This window comes from Chrysemys picta, chromosome 2, assembly GCF_011386835.1.
Source record: "Chrysemys picta bellii isolate R12L10 chromosome 2, ASM1138683v2, whole genome shotgun sequence".
NCBI classification, from domain to species: domain Eukaryota; kingdom Metazoa; phylum Chordata; order Testudines; family Emydidae; genus Chrysemys; species Chrysemys picta.
In genome coordinates this window covers 230,478,838-230,505,318 of record NC_088792.1, presented here as the reverse complement: position 1 = coordinate 230,505,318, position 26,481 = coordinate 230,478,838, and the positions used below count along the sequence as shown (strand labels likewise).

The 26,481-nt window shown below is 43.4% G+C and overlaps 1 protein-coding gene and 1 long non-coding RNA gene across 3 annotated transcripts in view; one reads left to right on the top strand and one right to left on the bottom strand.

The window, feature by feature from the left end:
- Window positions 1-382: 382 nt before the first annotated feature.
- Window positions 383-25,909, bottom strand: VXN (vexin). Its single transcript, XM_005288083.4, has 6 exons — window positions 25,553-25,909; window positions 19,446-19,501; window positions 12,363-12,510; window positions 9,388-9,449; window positions 8,070-8,158; window positions 383-4,442 (listed from the first exon to the last, which is right to left on the bottom strand). The coding sequence occupies exons 1-6, from the start codon at window positions 25,617-25,619 to the stop codon at window positions 4,256-4,258; spliced, it is 609 nt and encodes a 202-aa protein (XP_005288140.2). The 5' UTR covers window positions 25,620-25,909; the 3' UTR covers window positions 383-4,255.
- Window positions 16,758-26,481, top strand: part of LOC112060221 (uncharacterized) — a 27,574-nt gene continuing 17,850 nt past the window's right edge. For both annotated transcript variants that reach the window (XR_010598891.1, XR_010598892.1), the window contains exons 1-3: window positions 16,758-17,095; window positions 19,458-21,418; window positions 25,893-26,001. This is a non-coding gene — a long non-coding RNA (uncharacterized LOC112060221). The remainder of the gene's footprint in view (window positions 17,096-19,457; window positions 21,419-25,892; window positions 26,002-26,481) is intronic.

Below are 26,481 nucleotides of genomic sequence, written 5' to 3'. Positions count from 1 at the left end.
TTTATTAAAGTTAAGGCTCAGAACCGGGAGTTCTATACTCTGCCACAGTCTTTGTGGGACACTGGGAAATCTTTGCCTTGGTTTTCCTCATCTGTTGAATGGAGAGGATAATACTTATCTCACCCGGGTGGGGGAGGGGCAAAGCTGAACCCCAAGGGCTTCTGCCCTGAGTGGGGGGCATGTAACCTTAGCCCTGGGCAGTGGGGCTTGGGCTTCAGACTTGCTGGGGCCCAGCGCCATCACCAGCCTTGGTGACCCCATTAAAACTGTGGGTTCCGACCCACAGTTTGAGAACCCCTGATCTAAGGTACCACAAGAATTGCCTGTATTTTCCATGAAAGGGAGCCAATTTTTTTTTTAAATAATCAAGACCCACATGCTGCCATGTGCTACTTATTTGTTTTATTTTGTATGAAGAGGACATACTTTATTTCAATCAATAAAATAGATACTTGCTACGATACAAGAAATCACCACAGTACCTTTTGGAGTACAAATTAAATAATGTACACTGTTTGTCAGTCTCCCACTGTCACACAGATTGCAGTTACAAATTAAAAGACAACATAAATACAACACATTTCAAGATACAGTGACTGTTAAGTAGAGCATGTGTTATCTCTTCTCTCCCATCCCCCTTTCCCATATTGCTTAAAGCTATTATTTAACAGAACCAAATGCTAAAAAACAGACCTTTCAATAGTCACATTTGATGCTTTGGACTAGGGGCTAACTTGATGGAGCTGTATGGATCAGGTTACCAGATATGCAAGCATTAGCCCTCTCTGTTTCCCCACGTCCTGTTAGTCTGTTGTTACTAATGAGGTGGTTTTTGTTGTTATGTTTGGATCAATCTAAAGAGACTAGACTGAAAAAAGGGGAGCTGATAGACGTAGATCCTGCAAATACTTATGTACATGCTTAACTTTATGCAGCTGAGTGGTCTTGTTGAGCTCAGTGGATACAATTAAGCATTTGTATTTTTGCTGGGGCCTATTATAGCGCTTCCATGTGCACAGCTTAGGTAATTGTGGGAAGTGGTGTGTTGGGGAGGTCATTGAAGAGCTGCTGGTGCCTCATGGAAAAACTTGGGAAACAGTTCTAGTGGCGATAGTTCTGTTTCCAGAATAAGTTATCGTTGTTTCTCTTTCATCGTCTTTTATTTCTCAGGGTATTTGCATTAATGGCTTGCTCCTGCAAGGCACTGAGCCCCCTCAACTCCCACTGAGGTCAACAGGATTGGAGGGTGATCATCTGATCAGTCCCTAGAAGAGTATAATAGTGCTCCTGTCTTCCCTTCCTTAGCAGAAATCATCCCGATCTTTTGTTTAAACTGCAACCAAGTGTTGTCACAGAGGATTTTGACTTCAGGTGGGCTATAATGCCCTAGGAGTGTTCCAGTTTAGGTGTGCAGCACTCCCAGTGTACTAGATGCTTTACAAAGTGGCTGTGCCTTTGCAGAATAAAACTTGTTTTCATACAAATCTCCTTAAGCCTAAGTGCTAATGGCATCCCCTGCTGTATGAAAGGTGTGGAGGAGAGACTGCACTCAGCTTTCCTGAGCTATTGGCAATAGCTCTGCTCTTCCACAGCCCTGGCCCATGATATAACTCCCGCACGGCCCCAGGCACAGGCATCTAGGGTATGGCTCAGAGGCTAGGGCCACTGCTACAATACTCCAGTTGGATGCTCCTCTCTGATTTACAGAACTTCTATAGCATAAACTGCTGCAGGTCTTTCTGTGAATAATTTGCTCAGCAGCAATGTTCAGCCACAGACATCAGCACTGGAGACGTCTCCCTTCATTCAGCATCAGATGCCTTCTCCCATTGCTCTGCCCAGCAACCCACCCCTTTAACACCTGGCTACTATCCTATTTCAGCAGAAAACATGGGCAGCGTCCGGGCCTTTTGAGGCAGGGCTACAGGCCCTCATCTCATCTTACATGGAGCATGCAGAGAAATCTGCTTCTTTCCCATGTGGGGGATCCACTCTTCTGGACTGATTCCGTGTGTGGATCCTGGACTAGAGAGCATTTTGCCTTTAGTAAGAAAGAAAAAGCAAAGAGAAATGCAGGAAAGATAATGACATATTAGGCTGAATTGTCTCTCAACAACGATTTTCAAAGTTTTCTAGAGCAATTCAGCAGCTCTTTCTAAAGGACGCAGCTGTGACGGAGGCCAAGTACACTGGATAGCAGAGGTACATTATGAAGGTTTAGTTTCTCACTGTTAAAGCTTGATATAAAGACCCTGGAGAGGGATCTATCGATCTGCTGAAAAGGAAACACCTCAGTAGACAGTTTTTAACAAGCACTTTCAAGCTGCTCCATGTCTCTCACACAATCTTCTTAAAGACAATAGGTGTGATGGATTTGACCAGTTTGCTGATGGCTTAGTAAACTTGACCTGTATATTGGTACCCTCTAGGTTGGATGGCCCTAAAAAGAATGGGGAGCTCTTACCACATTAGCTGAGGAGGAGTTGGGTGGAGGTGGGGAAGAGATGCTAGCTCAAGACAGAGAAGGGGAATTGCACAGTCGCTTGCACCACCTTATTTTAGCCTCTGGCTGTAGGAGTCATTCAAAGATTTAAAAAACTGAGGACATTTTTCCTCTAACAAATGCAAATGGGGACGTGTGTCTTACTTTTCAGCTGTCACATTTCCTTTATTAGGAATAGTCTGATCACATATTGCTGGCATTTGACATCATCTTTTGATCACTTTCTGACTCTGAGACTTTAGGCTGCCTCTAGCTTGCCTCACAAGAGATGCTTGTAGAAATGTTCTTTAAAGTGTAGAGTTATGAATACATTCATACAACTTTTTATTTAAATGTAAGTTTTAGAGCATTAAGATTGAGATGCAAAAGCTCATCCTTGTAGGTGTTCATTTTGTTCACAGGGAGGTGCGCGTCAGACAAATTCATGTTGGAGTCCTGCATTGGGACAAATTTAAATTCCTTCACTCTGGCAAATGAAGGACCTGATCCTGCAATAACCAATAGGAATAGTCATGTGATTTTAGGGCTGCAAGATTGGGCCCAGGATTTGTCATTCTTTCAATTTTTGCATATTTTCCTCTGGGACAGAGAAAAGGAAACAAGGTTGGCAGCTCCTGAACTGTGAGAAATGCATAGTCAGCAATTTCCCTCCATTTGAGCAATCCCCTTAAAGTCATTAGCTTATAGCAGTGTTTCTCAACAACCGGTACGTGGACTGGCGCTGGTTCCTGCGATCTCCCTGATGCAGTTTAGGAAGGCAGAAAGCTGGTCCTTGGTATCAAAAAGGTTGAGAAACACTGGCTTATAGGATCAGACCTCTTGAGAGCAAACCTACTTTACTGAGTAGTCCAGTTGTGCAATCTGCACATTCTTTCTTGCCTCCTAGCATCTCATGCACATGGTGAAATTTTCTGTAGCACAAAGTTACATATTACAGTTATACCTAGCACTTGAGCAGGTTCTTCAGAGCAAAGTGTCTGTATCTGATGTGCCATTCTTGGTACAGTTTGATTTGGACAGGAAATTTTAATAGACTGATCATGTATCATGGATCAGAGTTTCAGTAAATGTGCACCTGGAAGTCACTCAGGCCCAAAGCCTCAAAGGTATTTGTAGGTGCCTAACTCTCATTGAAATCAATGGGAGTTAAGTGCTTAAATAACCTCAGTTCTGTCGCACCCTCCCATTGTCTCATACTCCTGTCTCATAAACATCAAAAGTGAATAAAAATGTATTGGTGCATGTCCGTCAGCAAAGTGTACCTGATTTAAGGTTTGGTTTTTAACTCCTGTACCTCAGAGAAAATGACACTGGGGTGGGCATGAATTCAGTGGTGGCAGGGGTACCAAATGAACAGCAGGACTCGGCTTTAATGGCACATTGTAGTTGATATGAGGTCTCATAGGAATATACAAAGCTTCATGTAGGCTTTTGTCTTTGTGAATCTAAGTTAATTAGGACAGAATGAGTCAACAGTAATTTTAGCATTAGCAAATCAACGGTGGAATCTGTTATAACTGTACTGGTATCAGAAATATTCCAATAAAATATGGCTGTTGAATTAACTCACATTCACCTTTTATCTCCATTATCCTTCCATCTATCCAGGTTAGGCAAATACCCTGAATAGTACAAGTAATGTTATGTCCTCAGATATTCATCAACAGAGTTACATCCATCCCTAGGGAAATCCTAAAGCATTCTGCCCTTGCTAAAGGAATATTCATCCTGCAAAAGCAAAGCTGAGGCTTGTCAGTCGGCCTCAAAGGCACTGTTTGTTGCCCCCAGGTATTCTGATTTCTTCTTGTGCTTCATCCACATTTTCCTCAGGATGCCGGGTGTTCCACACAAGTTGTTGCCAGTCAAAGGTAAAGAGGCATCTGCTTCTGGGGCGAGGGTTAAGTCATGTTCAGTGTTCTTCCTCGAGTGCCGTCTATGGCTAGAGAACAAAGCAGGACACACAAAATGTTTCTCTCTTGTGGCCCTTTGCGAGGTTCATTTGTATTTTCAATGACTAACTAAACAAGCTGAAATAACCTTGCTTTAACATAAGGAAAAGAGCTGCTTAAACTGGGATGTAATTACATTTGTAATAAGTACATCCCTCTTCCAGCCTCCTGTTCTTTCGACTCTCTCCAACACTGACCCTCTGTGCCAAGTGAGCAAAATACGGATTAAATATAAATACAATTAAAATAGTGAAACCAACACTGCAAAACTGAGTGACAGCTGGACTGTATTTTGTGCAAACCTCACCTCTTCCTTTGACTCCTCTTTGACCTCATTGTTGTCATGTCTAGAGGCTTGATTCCACAAACCTCCCTGCTCATGACATCAGTCCCAATGGGCTAGACTGAGCCTAGACACAGCCCCGACTAAGGGCCAGCACGTGACTGGTCTGCCCCACGATTCCTTTTCTCCCCTCTTGCTCCAGGAGAAGTGACTGCAGATTATTTCCCTCTCATGCCTGGCCTTCTGTTCAAATCAGCAAGAAAAGAGGCCCAGAAGGCTCTGCCCATTCCCTTCCCCTCTCTGCCTCCTTCTCATCCATTTATTTGCAAGGTGGGAGTATCCAGAGAGCAGGGGCCGTGCTCTGCACCTGACCCAGAAGCAAATTCTTGACAGGCTGATCCCTGATGGGGCCTTTAGCCCCCCAATCTAGTCCAATTACTTCAATTCTATCACTTCCTTGTTTGAATATTCATGTGAGTTTGAATATTCATGGGATTGCAGGATCACATCCTACATTACGGCCCAATCCTGAAAACACTAATGGGTATAGTGTTTCCTACTCCCCATTAAAGCCAATGGACTATGGCAGTGTTTCCCAAACTTGGGATACCGCTTGTGTAGGGAAAGCCTCTGGTGGGCCGGGCCAGTTTGTTTACCTGCTGCATCCGCAGGTCCGGCCGATCGCGGCTCCCACTGGCCGCGGTTCGCCACTTCAGGCCAATGGGAGCTGCTGGAAGCAGCACGGGCCGAGGGACTTTCCCTACACAAGCGGCGTCCCAAGTTTGGGAAACACTGGACTATGGGAAAGGCCACGTTTATGTCACAGAGGTCATGGAAGTCACGGAATCTGTGACTTCCAGAGACCTCCATGACATTCTCTGCTTCAGCTCCAGTAGGGTTACCATATTTAAAAAATAAAAAAAGAGGACACTCCACGGGGTCCTGGCCCCGCCCTTTCCCACCCCGCCCCCGCCCCAACTCCGCCCCTTCCCCGCCCCAACTCTGCCCATTCCCTGCCCCTTCCCCAAAGTCCCCGCCCTAACTCCCCCTCCTCCCTCCCAGTCACGCGAAAAGGGCTGCCCAAGCGCTACCGGCTTCATGGTTTGCCGGGCAGCCCTGAGACCCAGTGCCCATGGCCGGCACTTCCCCAGCGCAGCTGGAGCCCGGGAGGGGTAGCGCCCAGCCAGGGGCACAGGGTCTGGAGGCTACCCGGCAAACTGTGAAGCCAGTAGCGCTCGGGCTTCGGGCAGCCCCCATGCCTCCGGACCCTGCGCCCCTGGCCGGGCACTTCCCCTCCCGAGCTCCAGCTGCTCTGCTCCTCCCCTGACTCTTCGGCTCTGTTTAAGAGCCGAGCTGCCCGAGTGCTACCGGCTTCGGGCAGCCCCCTTGCCTCCAGACCCCAGCCGCCAGAGCAGAGCAGCTGGAGCCTGGGAGGGGAAGTGCCCAGCCGGCGGCTGGGGTCCGGAGGCAAGGGGGCTGCCCGAAGCCGGAACGCTCGGGCAGCTCGGCTCTTAAACAGAGCCGAAGAGTCAGGGGAGGAGCAGAGCAGCCGTGGGAGGGGAAGTGCCCGGTTGGTATTTTCCCCGGACATGTTTGGCTTTTTGGCAGTTCCCCCCGGACGGGTGTTTGATTACCAAAAAGCCGGACATGTCCGGGAAAAATGGACATATGGTAACCCTAGCTCCAGGGGCTGCAGGACTCTGGAGCTGGCAGCCAGTAGGGCCCTGGCAGGGCTCCGGCAACAGGAGGCCCCTGCAAGGTTCCAACGACAGGTGACAGACTCCTGAGGGGCCCTCGGGGTTCCAGCGATGGGCAACAGCCTTGTGTGGGGGAAGGGGAACGCCTCAGGCTAGCAGCTGGGGGTGTCCCATTTTCTCTTTGGGAAATATGGTCACCCTGCAGCTCCCAGTCACCATGGACGGAGGTGGAACCCACAGCTCCCAGACAACTCAGTGGCACGGGAAGCCATGGAGCCGCAGCAGCAAAAGTCACAGACAGGTCACGGCTTCTGTGGATTTTTGTTTGTTGCCCGTGACCTGTCTGTGACTTTTACTAAAAATAACCATGATAAAATCTTAGCTTTAACTATGGGTATGCCTACATTGGAGCTGGAAGTGTAATTTCCCACTTGAGTAGACATACACACGCTAGTTCTGATCAAGCTAGCTTGCTAAAAATAAAGAGTAGTCATAGCAATGTGCGTGGTGGGAAGGACTAACCGCCCTGAGTAATATCCTATCCAAGACTGTAGGTACATACTCAGGACAGCTAACTTCTCCCACCACTAGTACCACCCCAGCTTCATTTCTATTTTTAGCACACTAGCTTGATCAGAGCTAGCACAGGTATGCCTATTCAAGCTGGAATTCACATCTCCAACTCCAGTGTAGACAGCCCCTAAGTCTGGTGATAAGCAGGTAAGCACTAGGCCCAGTAGTGTTTCTGACATCCTTAGATTGTAAGATCTCTGCAGGAGGGACCATAGGCCAGATCCTCTGCTGATGTAAACTGGTGTAGCTCCATCTATTTCAGTGGAGATATGCCAGAGGAACAGGCCCCAGGTTTATAATTTGAGTGTAAAGTGCAAGGCACGCCTATGACACGTCTAAATAATGATGAGAATAGGTTGTTACTGCCTCCAGATAGCAATGCATTTATCTACATTCATCTCTGATGTAACTTGATTGACAGATTAATTTACATGACAAGTCCAGTTGGCCCATAGGAGCCATTTTCTATTTAATATAATTATCTGTTTAGAAAATATAAGAAAACTGCACCTTATAGTGCCTCAGTGCTTTGGGCTAAATTCTGCAGATGACTTCAGTCTGAAGTCTTGTAATCAAGGGGTCTGAAGGATGTAATCAAGAGCAGAACTTGGCCCGGTATCTCCACATAATGACCATGGCTATTCCTTTTTCTTTCTAAGGGAGACCTTGGCTTGAGTAAATTGGACTCATGATGTCACACTAGTTAGATGTTTATAAATAATTACTCAGACATCATTACCTTTTTTCTGATTAAGCAAGAGAAATTAAATTGACATATGTCCAACATTTTAAATAGCCTTAAGATCTAAAATGTCTAGGTTAATAGTGCATAATCAATAAAATAACACCTTAGGCAAATATTTTGGAAATTAATTACTCATCTACTGCAGATCATTAAGATTTATTACTCCAATCATGGGTAATTTGCAACTGACTTTTTGTATGTGTGTGTGAATTGATGACCTACAATCTGGGCCACCTGCTGCTTTTCCTTACAGACAGAGCCTTGAAGCCCCAGTCAGAACTTCACTAGGAGTGGGTGGATGTATTGAAAGGGGACTTACTCTTCTGCAGAAGCACTGTCCTGTGTAGCTGGCTCTGTGGCTGCAGCCCGTTTCACTGTGATATGGGTGACTGGGGATGTCGAAGGTTGCTGGGGAAGAAAAAGGTCATTAAGAAACTTCTACACATTTCTCTAATGAATGGGGACTGCAGGTTACTTGGGGACTTAAGGGGAGAGGTTTTTAAACCCTTAACCACAAAATAATCCTTACTAATATGAATAGTCACTTCAATAGAGGTGCTCTTGTGAGCAAGGATTACTTGTGTGAACAAGGGTTGTGAGACTGACGCCTAAAAAACCCTGTAGGTTTCATTGCTTTTTGGTAAATCATTTCTTCAGTACTGAGGGACAACTACTCACCTGCTGTTAGTGGGTGCAACTCCATATTGGGCCCTGACTGTGCCTGTAAAGTGGGGATAATGATCCTGATCTCCTTTGTGAAGCACCTGGAGACCTACTGATGAAAAGGGCTAGATAAGAGCGAGATATTATTACTACCGCTACTTCAGGCTACAACTAGAATGGCTAGTTTTACTGAGGATGTTGGACTTAATTCACTGTGGTCACTATTACTTAGTGGTTCCACTTTTCTTGAACCAATTTATATGTGTCACATAGGATTAAACTGAGAAGACTAGACCTTCCTTCTTGTGTTTTCTAGGGTTGTTCCAAGAAGCAATCATTAAAAATGTTGGAAATTGCTTTTGCGAATCTAGTCCAATTTGACCAGTTTAAATGCAGGTAGGTGACGTAATTTTTGTATTGGGCAAAAGAGTAAATTCTCTATTCACTTTTTTCACACCATTCATGATTTTATAGACCTCTACCATATATCCCTTTAGTCATCTCTTTTCTAAGATGAACAGCTCTAATCTTTTTTAGTCTCTCCTCATATGGCAGCTGTTCCATACCCTTGGTCCTCTTTGTTTCCCTCCTCTGCACCTTTTCTAGTTCCACTATATCCTTTTTGAGAGAGGGTGACCAGAACTGGACACAGTATGAATCCATGGTATGCCCACACTGTGAATACAGTGCAATTATCATGTTTTCTGTCTTATTTTTTATCCCTAATAGTTACTAACATAGTCTTAGCCTTTTTGACTGCTGCTGCGCTTTGAGCAGACGTTTTTCAGAGAGCTATCCATGGTGACTCCAAGATCACTTTCTCTGCTTGTAACGGGCATTTTAGAACCCATCATATATCTAGTTGGGATTATTTTTTCCAGTGTGCATTAGTTTGCACTCATCAACATTGAATTTCATCTGCTAGTTTAACGCACATCACATACAGGTAGCTGATCTTACTGAATTTTACTTACAGAAGATTTTCCATCCGACTGGTTATCACAGGAGTTTGATGACTCTTGTTCAGAAATTCCCACTGCAATGCATAATTAAGATGCTACTATTGGTAATTATTTTTCCCTTGGACTTTATGTAATTAAAAGATTATGTGGAAAGAGTCAGTAATTAGAGTTACAGTCCTATTAGATTTGACTATGGCCAGTTGCAAAGATCTATATCACAAAAGGGCTGACTACCTTTTGTTATACAGGAATGGGAGAACCTGGAATTGCTAAAGTAGACTTGCAATGCAGTAGGGCAAAATCACTCAATCTCCCGTTCTTTGGCTTTTGAAATGGTAACTTCAGCTATTAACAATGGACCAAACCTTCAGGTCTTTACTTCATGTTTCCTTGTACGTGGCCTTGTGCGGAGGCAAAAAGGAAGCTGCAAAGAGCATCTTCCCCTACCTCCCTCAATTCAGGGCATTTCCATACTTTTGAGAGCTTCACTTTGCTACCTTAATAATGTTCTTTTAACATTGTTTTTGTGTGTGTATTTTCCTAGATTTTTTTAAAAAAGCAAATAGTAAAAACAGAGATTCTATCATATGGCATCATATTGACACCCATGTGGTTCATCAGCAGGGTTGGATCTCCTCCATTTGAGCCAGGGAGCAACAGATAGAAGTAGTAGCTTGTCATCCTCTGTGTGGACCAGATCTAGATGGGTATGAGAGTGCAGATATTTGTTGATAGCAGAGGAATGGCAAGACCCAGGAATCTTGAGTTCCATTCCAGGCTCTGGTGGGGAATGCGTTCTGGTGGACACAGACACTTCTGCCCATTTCCTACAAGCTTGTCCCAGTCTGCTCCGTACCCTCCAACTTGTCCTTTTCCTAGTGGTGCCTTTTTTCCCATCCTTGACTCCTTGTACCAGTCTCATTCCCCTCCCCTACCCACACCCAGTTTCCATTCCTCAGGCTTCTCATCCCAGTCCCACTCTCCCTGCCTGCCAGTCCCAGTACCCCTCTCCTGGCTCCTTGTTTGATTTCTCCCTCGCCCTCCTCTACTGTCCCTCAATCCTAATCTCACTCCTAAAACTCCTCATCTGATCTGTGTCTCTGCCTCCTTGCCCCAGCCTCCTACTTCTCCCTGGCTCCTAGTCCCAGTCTCTTTGCCCAGCCACTCCCAATTCTTTCCCCACACTCCAGCTCCTTGTCAGATCTGTCTCATTCCCCCCTTTCACTCTTCATTGATTCCTAGTCCGAGTCTCCTTGTCCAGTCAGTCCCAGTCGGTCTCTTGAGCTACTCATCCTATCTATGTTTCCCAACTCCCAGTCAACTGGCTCTCAGTTCCCCATCATTTCCCTCAGTGGCTCCCAGTCCCAGTGACCTTGCCCAACCAGCCCAGCCTCCCCTTTCCCCGTAACTGGCTCCTAGTTCCTGCCTCCCCTTTCCAGCTCCTAGTCTCCTTGCCCAGCCAATACCAGTCACAGTTTCTCTCCACCTCTAGTCCCAGTCTCCCCAGACTCCTTGTCCAATCTACTCCTTTCCCTCCTTGCTGGCCCAGCTTTTGTCCCTTCTTCATTCAAATCAGATGCCGCCTCCTTCAACTGCCTGGGTGCAGGGGGCTCACTGAGAGCACAGGACAGAAAGGCTCCCTGCTATCAGTTCCAGTGTCTGGTCTCAACTAGGCCTGGAGTACCCATTACAGGGAAAGTCCTTCTGAGCCCCAGTAGCTCTGGACTGGAGCATGCTCAGTCACAGTGAATATGCTCCCCTGTCAGGCTTGACCAGGCTCAGTGAAATCTAAGAAGTCTCTACCAATCATGTGTGAACTGTGTTTTTTCAAAGCCTTAGAACTTGTCCAAATTTGGGTGGATTGTCATAAGCGGCTAAGGGCAAATTCATGACACAAAGGCCACCTCTCTGCCAAGTTTCATGACTCTGTTGCAAAGCACAAGGGCACTTAGAGCTGTTCAAAAAATAAGTTGCAATAATTTTTTAACATTGGCAAAAAAAAAATGTATTTTTTCCCTTGCCTGGTTCTCAGAAACAGCTGACCTGTTTTGTACTTCTGGAGGAATTCTGTGCCACTGCACATGTGCAGAATTCATGTGCCATGTAGAATTCCCCCCCCCACAGAAAATACATTCTGTGAGAAAGGTACTGTGGTTATGCCTTTCACCCTCCAGGGGCCACTGAGGCACCAGAACAGAGAGCAGCTGCTCGTGGGCCAGCACCAGCTGTGGATAGGGAAGAGAAAAGGCTGCCTTTCTCACAGCGCCCTGGCCATGGGGCCAGGTTAGGAGGCACAGGATATGGGGGGATGGACAGTGTGGGTCACATGGGGCTGCTGGGAGGTCACAGTATGGGGTTCAGAAGGGCTAGTTGGGGGGACAGACGGGTGGGGGCTGAGTGGGTGAGGCTGAATGGGGGAGCAGGGCCACATGGGGTTGGGGGGAGAGGTATCAGAGTGGGGGTGCAGGGACACATGAGGATGGGGGAAGGAGGTGCAGAGACATGTGAGGATGGGTGGAGGAGCAGTGGGTGAGTGGGGGTGCAAGGACACATGCTCCTCGGTTATCCCTGACTCCCTGAAGCCTTTGCAGTGCTCTTGAGGAGTGTGGGAAATACATTTCTGTATTGTAGTTTAAATTAATTATTACTCAGAGTTCTCTATTAATATACCTAGTAAGGAATCTATTTGTCAAAAAACATTTTCTGAATCTTTTTTGTTGTCTGTATTGTTACAGAAATAGCTGCTGTTAGGTATTTTGAAATAAATTACCAAAATAATACAAACTGACATGTTTACATTGTGTTATTTTGACAAATAAAATATGCAGAATTTTGAAGAATTTTTAATTTTTTGGCACAGAATTTTTTTGAGATAAATACCCATTTTAATGAAAACTTCATGCAACTAGGAGGCTGCCACATCAAACAATGTTCTGAGCAATCAGCACAGAGATGGCAGAGTAATGAAGTCATAGCTGAGGACTTACTGTGCTTGGCAGGACAGAATCCTTCCTGTTCATTCTGCAAGTGGCTAAAGTTCCTCACCACATCTTTGTACAGGACTTGGGTGAGATCACCTTGGCTTGGAAGCAAGTCCTCTGTCCAGTAGGTCCGATAATCAGACACTGCCACCACCTACGGGAAAGTGACAAAACTGTCCAATTACAAACATCCTTCATTGGAGCTATGTATGAATGTAAGGCATTCAAGTCATTACATTGGAATCTCTTTCACTGGTTCTAGAGTAGCAGCCGTGTTAGTCTGTATCCGCAAAAAGAAGAACAGGAGGACTTGTGGCACCTTAGAGACTAACAAATTTATTAGAGCATAAGCTTTCGTGGACTACAGCCCACTTCTTCGGATGCATATAGAATGGAACATATATTGAGGAGATATATATACACACATACAGAGAGCATAAACAGGTGGGAGTTGTCTTACCACCTCTGAGAGGCCAATTAATTAAGAGAAAAAAAAAAAACTTTTGAAGTGATAATCAAGCTAGCCCAGTACAGACAGACAGTTAGATAACAAGTGTGAGAATACTTACAAGGGGAGATAGATTCAATGTTTGTAATGGCTCAGCCATTCCCAGTCCTTATTCAAACCGGAGTTGATTGTGTCTAGTTTGCATATCAATTCTAGCTCAGCAGTTTCTCGTTGGAGTCTGTTTTTGAAGTTTTTCTGTTGTAATATAGCCACCCGCAGGTCTGTCACTGAATGACCAGAGTGGAAATCCATCAACCTCATGAAAAAACTCGTACAGATACAGACAGACATCATCTTCCTTTCCAAATGCAAGCAGATGGACATCATACCAAAAGGACTAAAGGTAAAAAATCCATTACAATCTACATATCACACAGACTATGCTGAGAGACTGTGTCACACACTCTCAAAGAAACTGCGAAATCACCTGATCAGCATCCTATACAGCAAACAGGGAAAGATTAAGAATGAGCTCTCAGAACTGGATACTCTCATAAGAAACCAACCTTCCACACAAACTTCCTCATGGATAGACTTTACAAAAACTAGACAAGCCATTTACAAGACAAACTTTGCCTCTCTACAAAGGAAAAAGGACACTAAACTATCTAAACTGCTACATGCCACAAGCAGCCACAACAGCAGTTCCCTTAACCCACCCAGCAATATTGTTAATCTTTCCAGCTATACTCTTAGCCCAGCAGAAGAGTCTGTCCTATCTCGGGGCCTCTCCTTTTGTCCCTCCAGACCCATGAATATGATACAGTTCTGCGGTGACCTAGAATCCTACTTTCGACGTCTCCGACTCAAAGAATATTTCCAACATACCTCTGAACAGCATACTAACCCACAGAATCCTCCCTACCAGCACTACAAAAAAAAGGATTCTGCGTGGACTCCTCCGGACGGTCGAAACAACAGACTGGATTTCTACATAGAGTGCTTCCGTCGACGTGCAAAGGCTGAAATTGTGGAAAAGCAACATCACTTGCCACATAACCTCAGCCATGCAGAACACAACGCCATCTACAGCCTCAGAAACAACCCTGACATCATAATCAAAAAGGCTGACAAAGGAGGTGCTGTCGTCATCATGAATAAATTGGAATATGACCAGGAGGCTGCTAGACAGCTCTCTAACACCACATTCTACAGGCCATTATTCTCTGATCCCACTGAGGATTACCTAAAGAAACTACACCATCTGCTAAAAAAACTCCCTGACAAAGCACAGGAACAAATCTGTACAGACACATGCCTAGAACCCCGACCAGGGGTATTCTATTTGCTACCCAAGATCCATAAACCTGGATATCCTGGATGCCCCATCATCTCAGGCATTGGCACCCTAACATCAGGCTTGTCTGGTTATGTAGACTCTCTCCTCAGACCCTACGCTACCAGCACTCCCAGCTATCTTCGAGACACCACTGACTTCCTGAGGAAACTACAATCCATCGGTGATCTTCCAGAAAACACCATCCTGGCCACTATGGACGTAGAAGCCCTCTACACCAATATTCCACACAAAGATGGACTACAAGCTATCAGGAACAGTATCCCTGATAATGTCACAGCTAACCTGGTGGCTGAACTTTGTGATTTTGTCCTCACCCACAACTATTTCACATTTGGGGACAATATATACCTTCAAGTCAGCGGCACTGCTATGGGTACCCGCATGGCCCCACAATATGCCAACATTTTTATGGCTGACTTAGAACAACGCTTCCTTAGCTCTCGTCCCCTAATGCCCCTACTCTACTTGCGCTACATTGATGACATCTTCATCATCTGGACCCATGGAAAAGAAGCCCTTGAGGAATTTCACCATGATTTCAATAATTTCCATCCCACCATCAACCTCAGCCTAGATCAATCCACACAAGCGGTCCATTTCCTGGACACTACTGTGCTAATAAGCGATGGTCACATAAATACCACCCTATACCGGAAACCTACTGACCGCTACACTTACCTACATGCCTCCAGCTTCCATCCAGGACACACCACACGATCCATTGTCTACAGCTAAGCTCTAAGATATAACCGCATTTGCTCCAATCCCTCGGATAGAGACAAGCACCTACAAGATCTCTATCAAGCATTCTTACTACAATACCCACCTGCTGAAGTGAAAAAACAGATTGACAGAGCCAGACGAGTACCCAGAAGTCACCTCCTACAAGACAGGCCCAACAAAGAAAATAACAGAACACCACTAGCTGTCACCTTCAGCCCCCAACTAAAACCTCTCCAGTGCATCATCAGAGATCTACAACCTATCCTGAAATATGATCCTTTACTCTCACAGATCTTGGGAGACAGACCTGTCCTCGCTTACAGACAACCCCCCAACCTAAAGCAAATACTCACCAGCAACCACACATCACTGAACAAAACCACTAACCCAGGAACCTATCCTTGTAACAAACCCCGATGTCAACTCTGTCCACATATCTATTCCAGTGACATCATCATAGGACCTAATCACATCAGCCATACCATCAGGGGCTCGTTCACCTGCACATCTACCAATGTGATATATGCCATCATGTGCCAGCAATGCCCCTCTGCCATGTACATTGGCCAAACCGGACAGTCTCTACGCAAAAGAATTAATGGACACAAATCTGACATCAGGAATCAAAATACTCAAAAACCAGTGGGAGAACACTTTAACCTGTCTGGTCATTCAGTGACAGACCTGCGGGTGGCTATATTACAACAGAAAAACTTCAAAAACAGACTCCAACGAGAAACTGCTGAGCTAGAATTGATATGCAAACTAGACACAATCAACTCCGGTTTGAATAAGGACTGGGAATGGCTGAGCCATTACAAACATTGAATCTATCTCCCCTTGTAAGTATTCTCACACTTGTTATCTAACTGTCTGTCTGTACTGGGCTAGCTTGATTATCACTTCAAAAGTTTTTTTTTTCTCTTAATTAATTGGCCTCTCAGAGGTGGTAAGACAACTCCCACCTGTTTATGCTCTCTGTACGTGTGTATATATATCTCCTCAATATATGTTCCATTCTATATGCATCCGAAGAAGTGGGCTGTAGTCCACGAAAGCTTATGCTCTAATAAATTTGTTAGTCTCTAAGGTGCCACAAGTCCTCCTGTTCTTCTTTTCACTGGTTCTGTTGCATGTAGTCCTTCAACTTGTTTCCCCATAAATGAAAGGGGAATATTTTGATTTTGAAGTGTGAGCATGAGGAATGATAAACATGTTGGAAAATAACCTGCATTCTCTTTGCAGTTGCAATATGTATGTGCATCTTTCCATATTTATCTCAAGGGCTAAAGTGAATATTTAAAACATTTAAAAAATGACAACTGATTTTGAAAACACTGGTTTTTGGATGCCCAACTTGAAACACTGTGGATATAATTCTCCATAGCCTTGTACTTTGGGCAGTCTTCTTCTCCGTTCATCTCGGTGGAGACCTTGCCATTTTGTGGCTTAGCCTCTAAAGAATTATGTGGTCAATGGAAAAATGTCATATTTTATGAGCTACGTTCTTGTCACTGGGCAGATTGGGCACTAATTTTAGCAGTGGAAGTGCTAGAATGTACAGCAATATTTGCCACTTTTTCTGCCATGTAATCAAATGTCAGTTTCAATCAAGACTATTTTTATATAATTCCAGTCAACATTTTGGGGGATGAAGAAGGGAGAATGGGAAAAACAGATGAGGGGTGAAGCTATAGTGAAAATGTAGGAAGGACAAAAATGAGCATATTGAGGGAACATTTGAATTTTTAAATCATGCGTTTTTTTTTTTTTAATTTCCATGATTGCCCTCTTGGAAAGGATTAATTTTAAAGTGACTGAGGTTACCTCACAAGGTCAGTCACATGAATGTATAAATCACTTAATACAGCACTGGCATGCTCAAGTGCTGCTGCTATGAAAGAACTTGGCAGGTTTCCAGATTGCTTGCTATTTTTGCTCTTGTCTGGGATTAAATTTGTGCATCCACTGCAATTACCATGGTGGAAGACCTCATGCCATCCCAGGCAGAGATACAATGCTAACAGTAGGCAGATGTACAAATGAAACAAAATCTAACCATTCCTTTTCTTTGTAGGGAAGAAAAAGTTGACCAGCACAATATCCTCAAAGGCTTGTATTTTCCAGCACATACAATGCTATTGGATGATTACACATTAGCTGCAGTCAGCTGCACTAAACTGAAACCTGGAAATCAACAACTACAAGGTTAGTGGTTAGTTATTTTTGAAAGCCCAGTTTATGTCCTTATTTGCAGTGCACAGACTATCCTTGTGCTGTGGTACTCTGATTGTAAATGTGGGATCATCAGCACTGACAAAAGAGGACAGTCAAGAGGATTATTCTCTAGGAGTGGAAGAAAAAGAAACTATAAATATGTCAAGATTTCTTTAAAAAAGTGACAAGACAGGCACATATAGCTCAAATTAAATGTTGCAGAAGCCACTGCCTGATTAGTAGTGATAAATGTATATTGAGATTATAATGATCACGTTAAAGGATAAAAATAGCAGAACAGGATTATGACTAGAGCTGGTTAAAAGTTTTCTGTTAGAAAATGCTGATTTGGTAAAATCAAAATGTTTTGCAGGAACATCTTGATTTTGTCAAAAATTTCAACAGGAGATTACCTAAGCATTTCATTTTGATCAGGTTTAAACTAATGTAGATGTATTTTGTTTCAACTTTATCATTTTAACTTTTATATTGTATATTAGTCAAAACAATGAAGTTCAAATGAAACGGTAAAGTCCAAATAAAGTATGTCACAGTATTTTGTTTCCTGAAAAATTCTGAGATTTCAACTTTTTTGTCCTAATTTAGGACAAAACCAAATTTTGAAATCTCTGAATTTCCCATGGAGTGGAAATTCCATTTTTTGGCCATTTTAAATTATGATTTAGGATTGCAGGAATGTATGTTTAGGTGTTTGAATGAGTAAAAACATTCTCAGAGTGTAGACTTTCTGCTGGGACAGATCTTTTTGAGGTTCATGTTCCATTTAAGACCATCCCATTTAGATCTATGGATGCACTGGGCTGACTGAGCAACCCAGACTAGGCATTGGGATTGCAAGAAATGGAGTGGGGTGTTGTTTTCAGTCCATTGATAGGTGTGCTACACTGCAAAAGTAGAGAGGATTCCTGAAGTAGATCGTGGAACCTGCTGACTCTGGAGCACATCGTGAGAGAATAATCTAGAAGGGAGGGAGCAGCCGGGGAACTGGAGAAGAATGTATTTGACAATGGAAGATGGTGGTGAAAGATTTCTATGTAGGGAGCTTTGCAGAAGAAACCGGTCTGGGGCAAGCACAAATACCTTCCAGACAAAGTCCCAAAGCTGATAAAGAGGGGTCTACATAGTATGAGAGAAAGATAAAGCAGAACTGTCAAAGAAAGAGCAAGAGAGACACACAATAAAGGGTCTTGGAGGGCACTATGAGCTGGCTAGATGGATTTTGGGAGGGCAAGGGAGGGAAAAGGGGGCCCTAAGACAAGAAAGCCAGGCCCAAATAGCTGTGCCAGAGTATCTAAGCCTGGCAAATAGACTTAGTCCCTGTGAAAGGCTAACACTTGTGTTATTTCCACTGCAGCAGTGTGGAGAAGATGCACTCAGGATTGGGACCCCCAGGAACTGTACAGACACATAAGTAGAGACAGTCCCTGCCGTGAAGAACTTACAGGCTATTTAAGGGAAAGCTGCAATAAATGAGTGTAATACATAGTAGGAGGGAAAGAAGAAGTGAGGATGAGGGCAGGATCACACAGCTGCACAAGCTGGTGAGGGTTTTTCACAATAAGCTTTTGAAAAAGTTAAAAAGTTTAATAACTAACTGCTCGGTCTCCTTTGGGTTCACTTGTTAGCTCTCCTTCACACCCACACAAGGGAGTCAGAAGGTGTAAGGAACCCCACTACTTCCCTGCATGGGCTATCCAGATTGCTGGAGCTTGTGTGCACACATGTGTGTATCTGCGCGTTGGGGGCAGGGGGAATCAACTGCTGTCAGACTGTTGCTCTCTTTAGCAGCTGGGTGAGGAGTGGGTAATCAGGAGTGGACACAGCCTTGGCTTCAACCCCCAGTGCACAAACCAATGCTCCCAGTGCACAGGCTAATGGTCCAGAACTGGCACAGAGGGGAAAGCAGGCTGTGCTAGCAAAAAGGGCTGGCACAGATTGCATCTCCCTGGATCAAGGGGGAAGTACCAGAGCGTGAGTCTCAGAGGGAGTCACAGGCTGGTTCCCGAGGTGAACTACCCTCCCAGCTCCTTCAGACAATCATTTTCTGACAAGATATTATGTCATTTATTTTGTTATAATGTTTTAAATTAATTTTGAATAATTTTGTTTGAAAAAAACAATCTTTTTGAAGAGTTAAAAAACCTTTTTCTAAATACCTGCAATTTTCCAGAAACTTTCTAAAATTTTTCCTCAGCTCCAGACACCATTTCAGTTCTATGCTCCCCATGCCCCAACCTGGAAAGGTCTGCTTTCCCATCCATGAGACTTTCAAGGAGAAGTTAAGCCAACTTGAATACAAAAAAATGGATAATTTTCTTACTCTCTTTGTTAGGATGTGTTGCGTACTTTTGGCTTTTCTTCTGGCTGGACTACATGCTGCAAAGAGAATGAAAGAAACATGATCAGCGTGCAATAGTGGCTGACACCAGAGACGACAGCTTCAGACACGGATGTATATTATACATTATTTAGGATTTTGTTGATTAGCAATAGAAACTGGCAAATCTCAGGTTGGTGTAATTCGTTATGAGATCATCAAAAATGTCAGCACAATTTATTTGAAATGTCATTCCCAGCTCTGATGCTATGTCTTTGTAACACTAACGGACTCCGGATGTTGGCATTGAACCTGGGGCCTCTGGAGTGTAGTGCATGAGCCTCTACTGCATGAGCTAAAAGCCCTATGCCTCTTAGTGAAGGCTGTAGAGCAGACTCATTACTCTCTCTAAGTGGTCTCAGTGCCACTAGATGGGACAGAGCACCACACCCAGGAGGTGTGTGGGTTATATCTTCACTCTGCCTACAATAGCGTTCAGTGCTGGGACATCTTTCTTGTTCCACTGAAAGAACCATGGAGTAACAGGCATAGCTGGCAACATTGGAATTGCGTTTTTTTGGATGTAGCTGGCAGCACCACTCTCACAATATTTGTGAGAGTCTTGAAGCACCATGTAATTACATGAGATTCTTGGCTTTCATGTAAAAAAATGTAAATTTCTAGCTCTTGTAATTCTGGAGAGAAGCTGGAAAAAGTGTGGCCACAATGCATCTGAAAGACTCAAAAACTAGAAGATAAATAAAAAGAACCCAAAAGGTGGCATTAGTAATAGCTCATGTAACTATTTTTAAGCCAATGTCATGATTTTTTAAATTGGGGTTGGGAAGGCTGTAGCAGTGATGTTAAGTGAAATATGCACTTGAAAATAGTTTGTGCACATTCCATTTACTCATGAAATTTAGGAAGCGGATACAAAGTCTCTATAGTAGTAGATGGCGCTTCTAACAAAGTCTCCAAATGAAGCTGATTTTCTTAGAGGAGGAACCAGGGGCTAATGTGGCTTTCAAAATCTACAATGCTTTTACTTACATCAAATGCCACCAAGAGGAGGACCTTCAATTCACGTGACCTTTGCAGAGGAAACACAACCTCTTGCTTTCTTCTAATTGGGAAATAAAAACAAGAGGGGACATTGCCTGGAAAAAACATCCCTCTCAGATTTTAGGATCACTGTGTAGCTGCCATATTGTGAAATCCTCATTAATTAGAGCTGTGAACCAGATTTTACCTGGTTTCATTACCCAATTAACACAGGCCAAGCTAATGACATTTTTGGAGAGGGCCTAGACCCAGACTCAAGTAAACAAGGGCCAGTTTATAGTTTTAGATGGAGATGAGAGGTAGGACTGTGGACTTCAGAGCTAGGTAATCTAGCTGTGCTGATAGAACATATTTGTGACACACTGTACCTCAGAATGACGCCTTGTAACCCCCATATTCATATATGGTTGTGATATTTTGTACAAATCATGCCATGTAAGGTATGATATGAAAAGTTATGATTTGCTGAAACCCACTGTTCTGTCCAAATATGTCTATCCTTTGTGTGTATAAAGTTATAAGATTGTGCTGTATGGTTGTTACTGAAATACGCTGTAAGTTTGCTATTGACATGCAAAGGAGCCCTGCCCAGGTGGGTGTTGACCACCCATTAATCAACTGTGTGACTCAACTATCCAAGCACCACACAATGGGAATTGCTCGATCACTGTGACTTGTGGGTTGCTTGTTCACTGTGACTCAGCAAAGCCAACCAGGCCATGCCTGGGCTAGTGTCTGCGAGGCACATGGGCCAAGGGTATAAAACAAGGGACAGTAGCATCATGTCTTAGCCTTTCTCTTCCCGCACCTACGCTGGACACAACTGGGATGCCAAGAAGACAAAGATCATCAGAGGAGACTAGTCCAGGCTTCAGGGGGAAGTCTGTGCAGTAAGGACTGTAATATCCAGTGGGGTGAGAACATTGCTTGATCTAAATACTGCCTAGAGTAATAAGGTTTAAGATTTAGATTGTGTGCTTATTTTTAATTTCTTTGGTAACATCTCTGTCCTTTTATGCTTACCACTTATAATCACTTAAAATCTATCTTTCTATAGTTAATAAACCTGTTTTATATTTACCTAAAACAGTATATTTTGCTTGAAGTGCTAGGGAATTCTCAGCTCAGTTACAAAGGCTTGTGTGTGTCCTCTCCACATTGAAGGAGGGATGGACTGGGTTATAAACTTACAATGGTCAGGCTTCTGACCAGGGCAGAATGGTTCAGCTCAGGGATGCAAAGTCAGAGAACTGGGGGGAACTGGCTGATGCCTTTCTGCTTGTGATTTCTGAGAGGCTTTGGGTGTTTTCATGCAATCTAGCCGGGTGTGGGGCTCCACCTGCTGTTGTGCTGAGTGATAACAGCTTCCGGAGGGGTTTGCTGCTTGTCACTAGCAAAACATTGGGAAAGACGGCCCAGGCGGTACCTCAGTTCCAGGTTGTACCCCAGGGATCCCATCACAATATTAATGACTTTTTATTAAGCTATGAAGAGATATACATTATTGCCCCTTTGGCTTGAGCAGTTAACCACTATTCTGGGCCTAGCTGTATTATTTCTGTTCAGAGAGAAAACTGATAGTACGAGAGAGAGAGATTTCTTTGGTGCAATCCCTTTTATTTGCAAAAAACCTAGACAAGTCCTGTTACCCTGAACACAGTGGAAACAAAGAACAGCAGGCAGTGTCCTTGTTCACAATTCTAAGCCTGCCTATGCAGCCAGCACTCTGTCCAAAAGAAACTCTTTTTCTGGCTTCCTCTTGGAGCCATGCTACCCATGCTTCTTTCACTGTCTGCTTGCTTCTGCCACTGACACACAAACCAGCAATCCAGTCAATGCCCTTGTGTTTTTATCATCCATTTCCAGAGAAAACCCTCTTATTCGCCCTGAGTTAGTTTTTGCTCAGGAATTCCATATGGCCAGTGCTGTGGGTAGTGGCTTCTATACTTGCAGCTATATTAGTGCGTAAAGGAGCTCTATTGCTTCTTCCATTTGGCCAGAATGGAAGGCAGCTAACATACCCACCTGCTTCAATGAGGGCTTTGCTTGTCCATAGATCAACGACATGCTTGCTGGTAGCCACCAACACCCTCTACCACACCAGTATGTTTAAGCTGAATGGTCTTGTGTTTCCTCTCCCCATCCCCTTCTTGTTACTTGTTACCTTTCTTTGTATCTTTAAAGCTAGATTGTAAATTCTCTGGGGCAGGTTTGGCCCCGGTCTTACTCTTTGTGCTGTAAAGTGCCTAGCACACATAAGAGTGCTGTGCAGTGATTAGGAATAATTAATCATTTCTCCAGCATTCAGACTTGCAGGATTTGGTGTTCTGGTTCAGGCCCATTACAGAGAAAGGTGGCAGGTTGCAGCTGCAGAGTTCAAATCCAGATCTTAATCCAGAGCCAAACTTTGAGAATGGGGGTGTCATAGGGTTATACGGGCCTGCAAGGTTCAGCGAGTCTAACTCCCTGTCAAGATGCAGAATTTGTTGCATCTAAGCCATCCAAGACAGATGGCTATCCAGCCTCCTTTTGAAAACCTCCAATGAAGGATCTTCCACAACCTCCCTAGGCAGTCTGTTCCACGGTCCTACTGTTCTTACGGTTACGAAGTTTTTCCTAAACTTTAATCTAAAACTGCTTTGCTGTAGTTTGAGGAGGGTTGGGGTCCAGGGATTCTGTTCAGGCTTAAACTCCGGTCAAAACCAAATGAAGCCTGCAGTTTTGGATGGTTTGTTGCAAAATCAGGTGTAACTCTTAATCTCCAATTGAGTTTTGCTTTGAGTTCTTGGGCTCATTCAAATTCAGGGGTTACCAACACTAATTAATGTTTGTAAGGCGCTTTGAAGGTGTGCTAACGCTAGGTATTATAATTTGACTAATGAATCATTTAATGCTACGATTCTGGCTCTCTCTATACTGCTATGAGGTATCGTTAAGATTGGACACTCATCTCCCATTAATAATACTTTGCTCTTGCACAGAATTTTTCATCCAATAGTCTTGAAAGGGCTTTGCAGAGATAAATGTGTCTGACCATGCAGAGTTTACAGAGAGGGAAACTGAGGCATAGTGAAGTTAAGATCAAAGCTTTCAAACTTGAGTGCCTAGTGTTGGGCACCTAGACCCATATTTAGGCACTTAAATAAGTGGCCTAATTTTAGAGGTGCAGAGCACCTGCAGCTGCCACAGAAAATCAGGCCACTATTTAGATATCTTAATATGGATTTAGGTGTCTAACTTTAGCAACCCAGGTTCAAAAATTTTGGCCTGTATTACGTTTCCATGGTTATACAACAAGACAGTAGCAAAGGCCGGAATAGGTCCAAACTCCACTGATTTCCAGGTCCACGCTCTAATCTTTAGACAATACTGCCTCCCTATAACACATGGTGCTTGCTCGCTTGACTCACTACACTGAGAATGTGCCCCCAGGTAAGAAATAGTTACAGGTATGTATAAAATGTGACGCAGCTGCGGGAGGGGGGGCTGTATAAGCATCAGTTAAAATAATACACATACCATTAAGGGGTTATGGCTCCAGTTTCACCAAGTTCATGAAGTCGGAGGGAATTCACACGCACCCCTACAACCTTTTGCCTTGTTAGGTTTATATTTGAAAACAGTGCAAGAGGGAGACAAAATCAATTGAACAGAGTGAAGGGGATTTTCCATAAATGATATAAATAAGCTATGACTCGTTTTTGAAGCTGCCCAGAGGTGTCCAATGAAACGAACAAACAACCTCCCCTACCCCCACAAGTCTAGATTTCACTGGATAAGTGATGACTAAATTCACTGTTGCCTTACAAACAAAACATTTAATTAAAGATGGGGGCAGACAAGTTTAACTGATAGAAAAATTACCCATGTCTCTCAGGGCAGTTAACCTATTTAATGTCTTACTGGATAGGGCAGGGTAGTTTTGAGTTTCCATATTTTTTCTAATTTGGGGAAATATTTTGTTATTTTAATTATGTTGCTGATGCCTAGATACGCCATGGTAAGTGCCTGATAAACGTGTATGCATATTTTCAGCTTATTTGTGAGCCACTGGCCAAATCATTGCATGTGTTCTGCCAATGTAAGCAGCAATCAGCCTACATGAGCTGAGGAAAGGAACTGCATGAAAGGGAAGTCACCGTACTGGCAAACATACAGTGACTTGAATAGCCATTGAAGTATGAGTGAATCATGAAGCTAGACATTAGTGACCTACTTGCACAGGAATACAATGACAGCAGGGAAAACAGCGGAGAGACCATTGTGAACATTTTTTTTTCTTGATGGGGGGATATAAATTCTAGCAGAAACATGCGTCTCTAATTTGCCTGCTAAAAGGATGTTTATATGAATGATCCACAGAATGTAACAGATGAAAACAGTTACAATGCTGGCCACATCAGTGGGTCTATTCATGTTGTGAAAATAAGCAGCAGAGTGCCCACGTTTACAGCTTGCAAATGCAGATTAGATCTGTCCCCCACAAATAGTTGTTCATGCTTTTATCTGGCTTCTTTTGGTATAAGCAGTTATTGAGTTTAAACTATGTTCTTCAATCAAATACATACTGTGGCTTGTCTGGTATTTATTCTTCAAATCATCAGATGTAATTCATGTTAATACACATTCATTCCTAGGACATGATTTTGGAAATGTTCCCTTTATTGATCCAGCAGACACTTGCTCAATATATAGCCAGTTCCGGTGGGCGAATAACTCTTCATGGAATTACATTGTTATTTTCTATGTCATAAATCAGCCCTACTGTTGTGAGCTATGCCTTATTGATCACCTATTCAGAATATAAACAAAATCAAATGGCATCAAGAACATTCATCTCACATTTTTTCCTGTGGAAATATTTCACATATCTACATTGTCCAGGCATCTGCATGCATTAGCTTCAGAGCAACTGGAGAACACAGAAGTGCAAGTACAATACAGTAGAACAAAGAGATGAGTTTATCACTTGAAAGGATTTCTCTACCGGTAAAACATTCTAGATAAAAGACAGCACTGTCTGTTATTCTGCTTTAACATGTACTCACATTTGGATGAAATCACAGTGGTGAAAACTTCTAAATTTTCATCGCTACAGCTGTAAATCTGATGCATTTTTCACCTCTCTCTTCCGACTGCCTATCGGCTTCATGCAACTGCTCTGAACTTCTGGTAAATAGGTTTCACTAATCCAATCTGGCTCTGTGATCATTGTCCAGGTCTACAAAAGACAGACTGATGCTGTGATCTCATCTCATTCCATATTCTTAATTGCAACATTTTCTACTACCATCTGTCTTTATATGAATTCTATTAATGCAAAGATTTAATTTAGCTGTTACTTAAGCCTTTGCCACATTTGTTTTGTGTCTCCTTCCTCCTATACAGGGTGCCAAAGCCTCAGGAATAAAAGTGGTTAGTAATGTAAGCAAGTTGGGTCTGTTTTGTACAGCTGGTGAATTATCAAATTGGATATCTGCTCTTTGCAAAGCTACTGGTAGGTATTCTTTTTATGATTTTTCTTAGGTTTCATGTTATATATTCTTTTACATTTTTAAGTCTCTCCATATAATGGGAATCCAGTAGGTGACACATGTAGTAAGAAAAGTATATTGTATTTCAAAGTTTCTATAACTGCATATGTACAGACGATAGTGCCTAGATCCTTGGTATCTTGACCAAAATTTTCAAACATGGGTGCCAAAAGTTGGAAATCAAAATCCATATTCAGGCACCTTAATAAATGGCTAATTGCCAAAGATGCTAAGCCCACATTGAAATCAAAAGAAATTGTGGCTCTTCAATGCTCTGAAAAAATTTTGGGTGTGTAAATAGTGATTTAGGTACCTATATGTGAAAATTTTGGCCCTAGATATCATATGATGGGTGTATTAGAAATGTCTTGGCTAGATTTGCTAGCGCACTCACATAACTAGTGTAATAGCTACCCCTAATTACTGTGCTACTATTATATCAG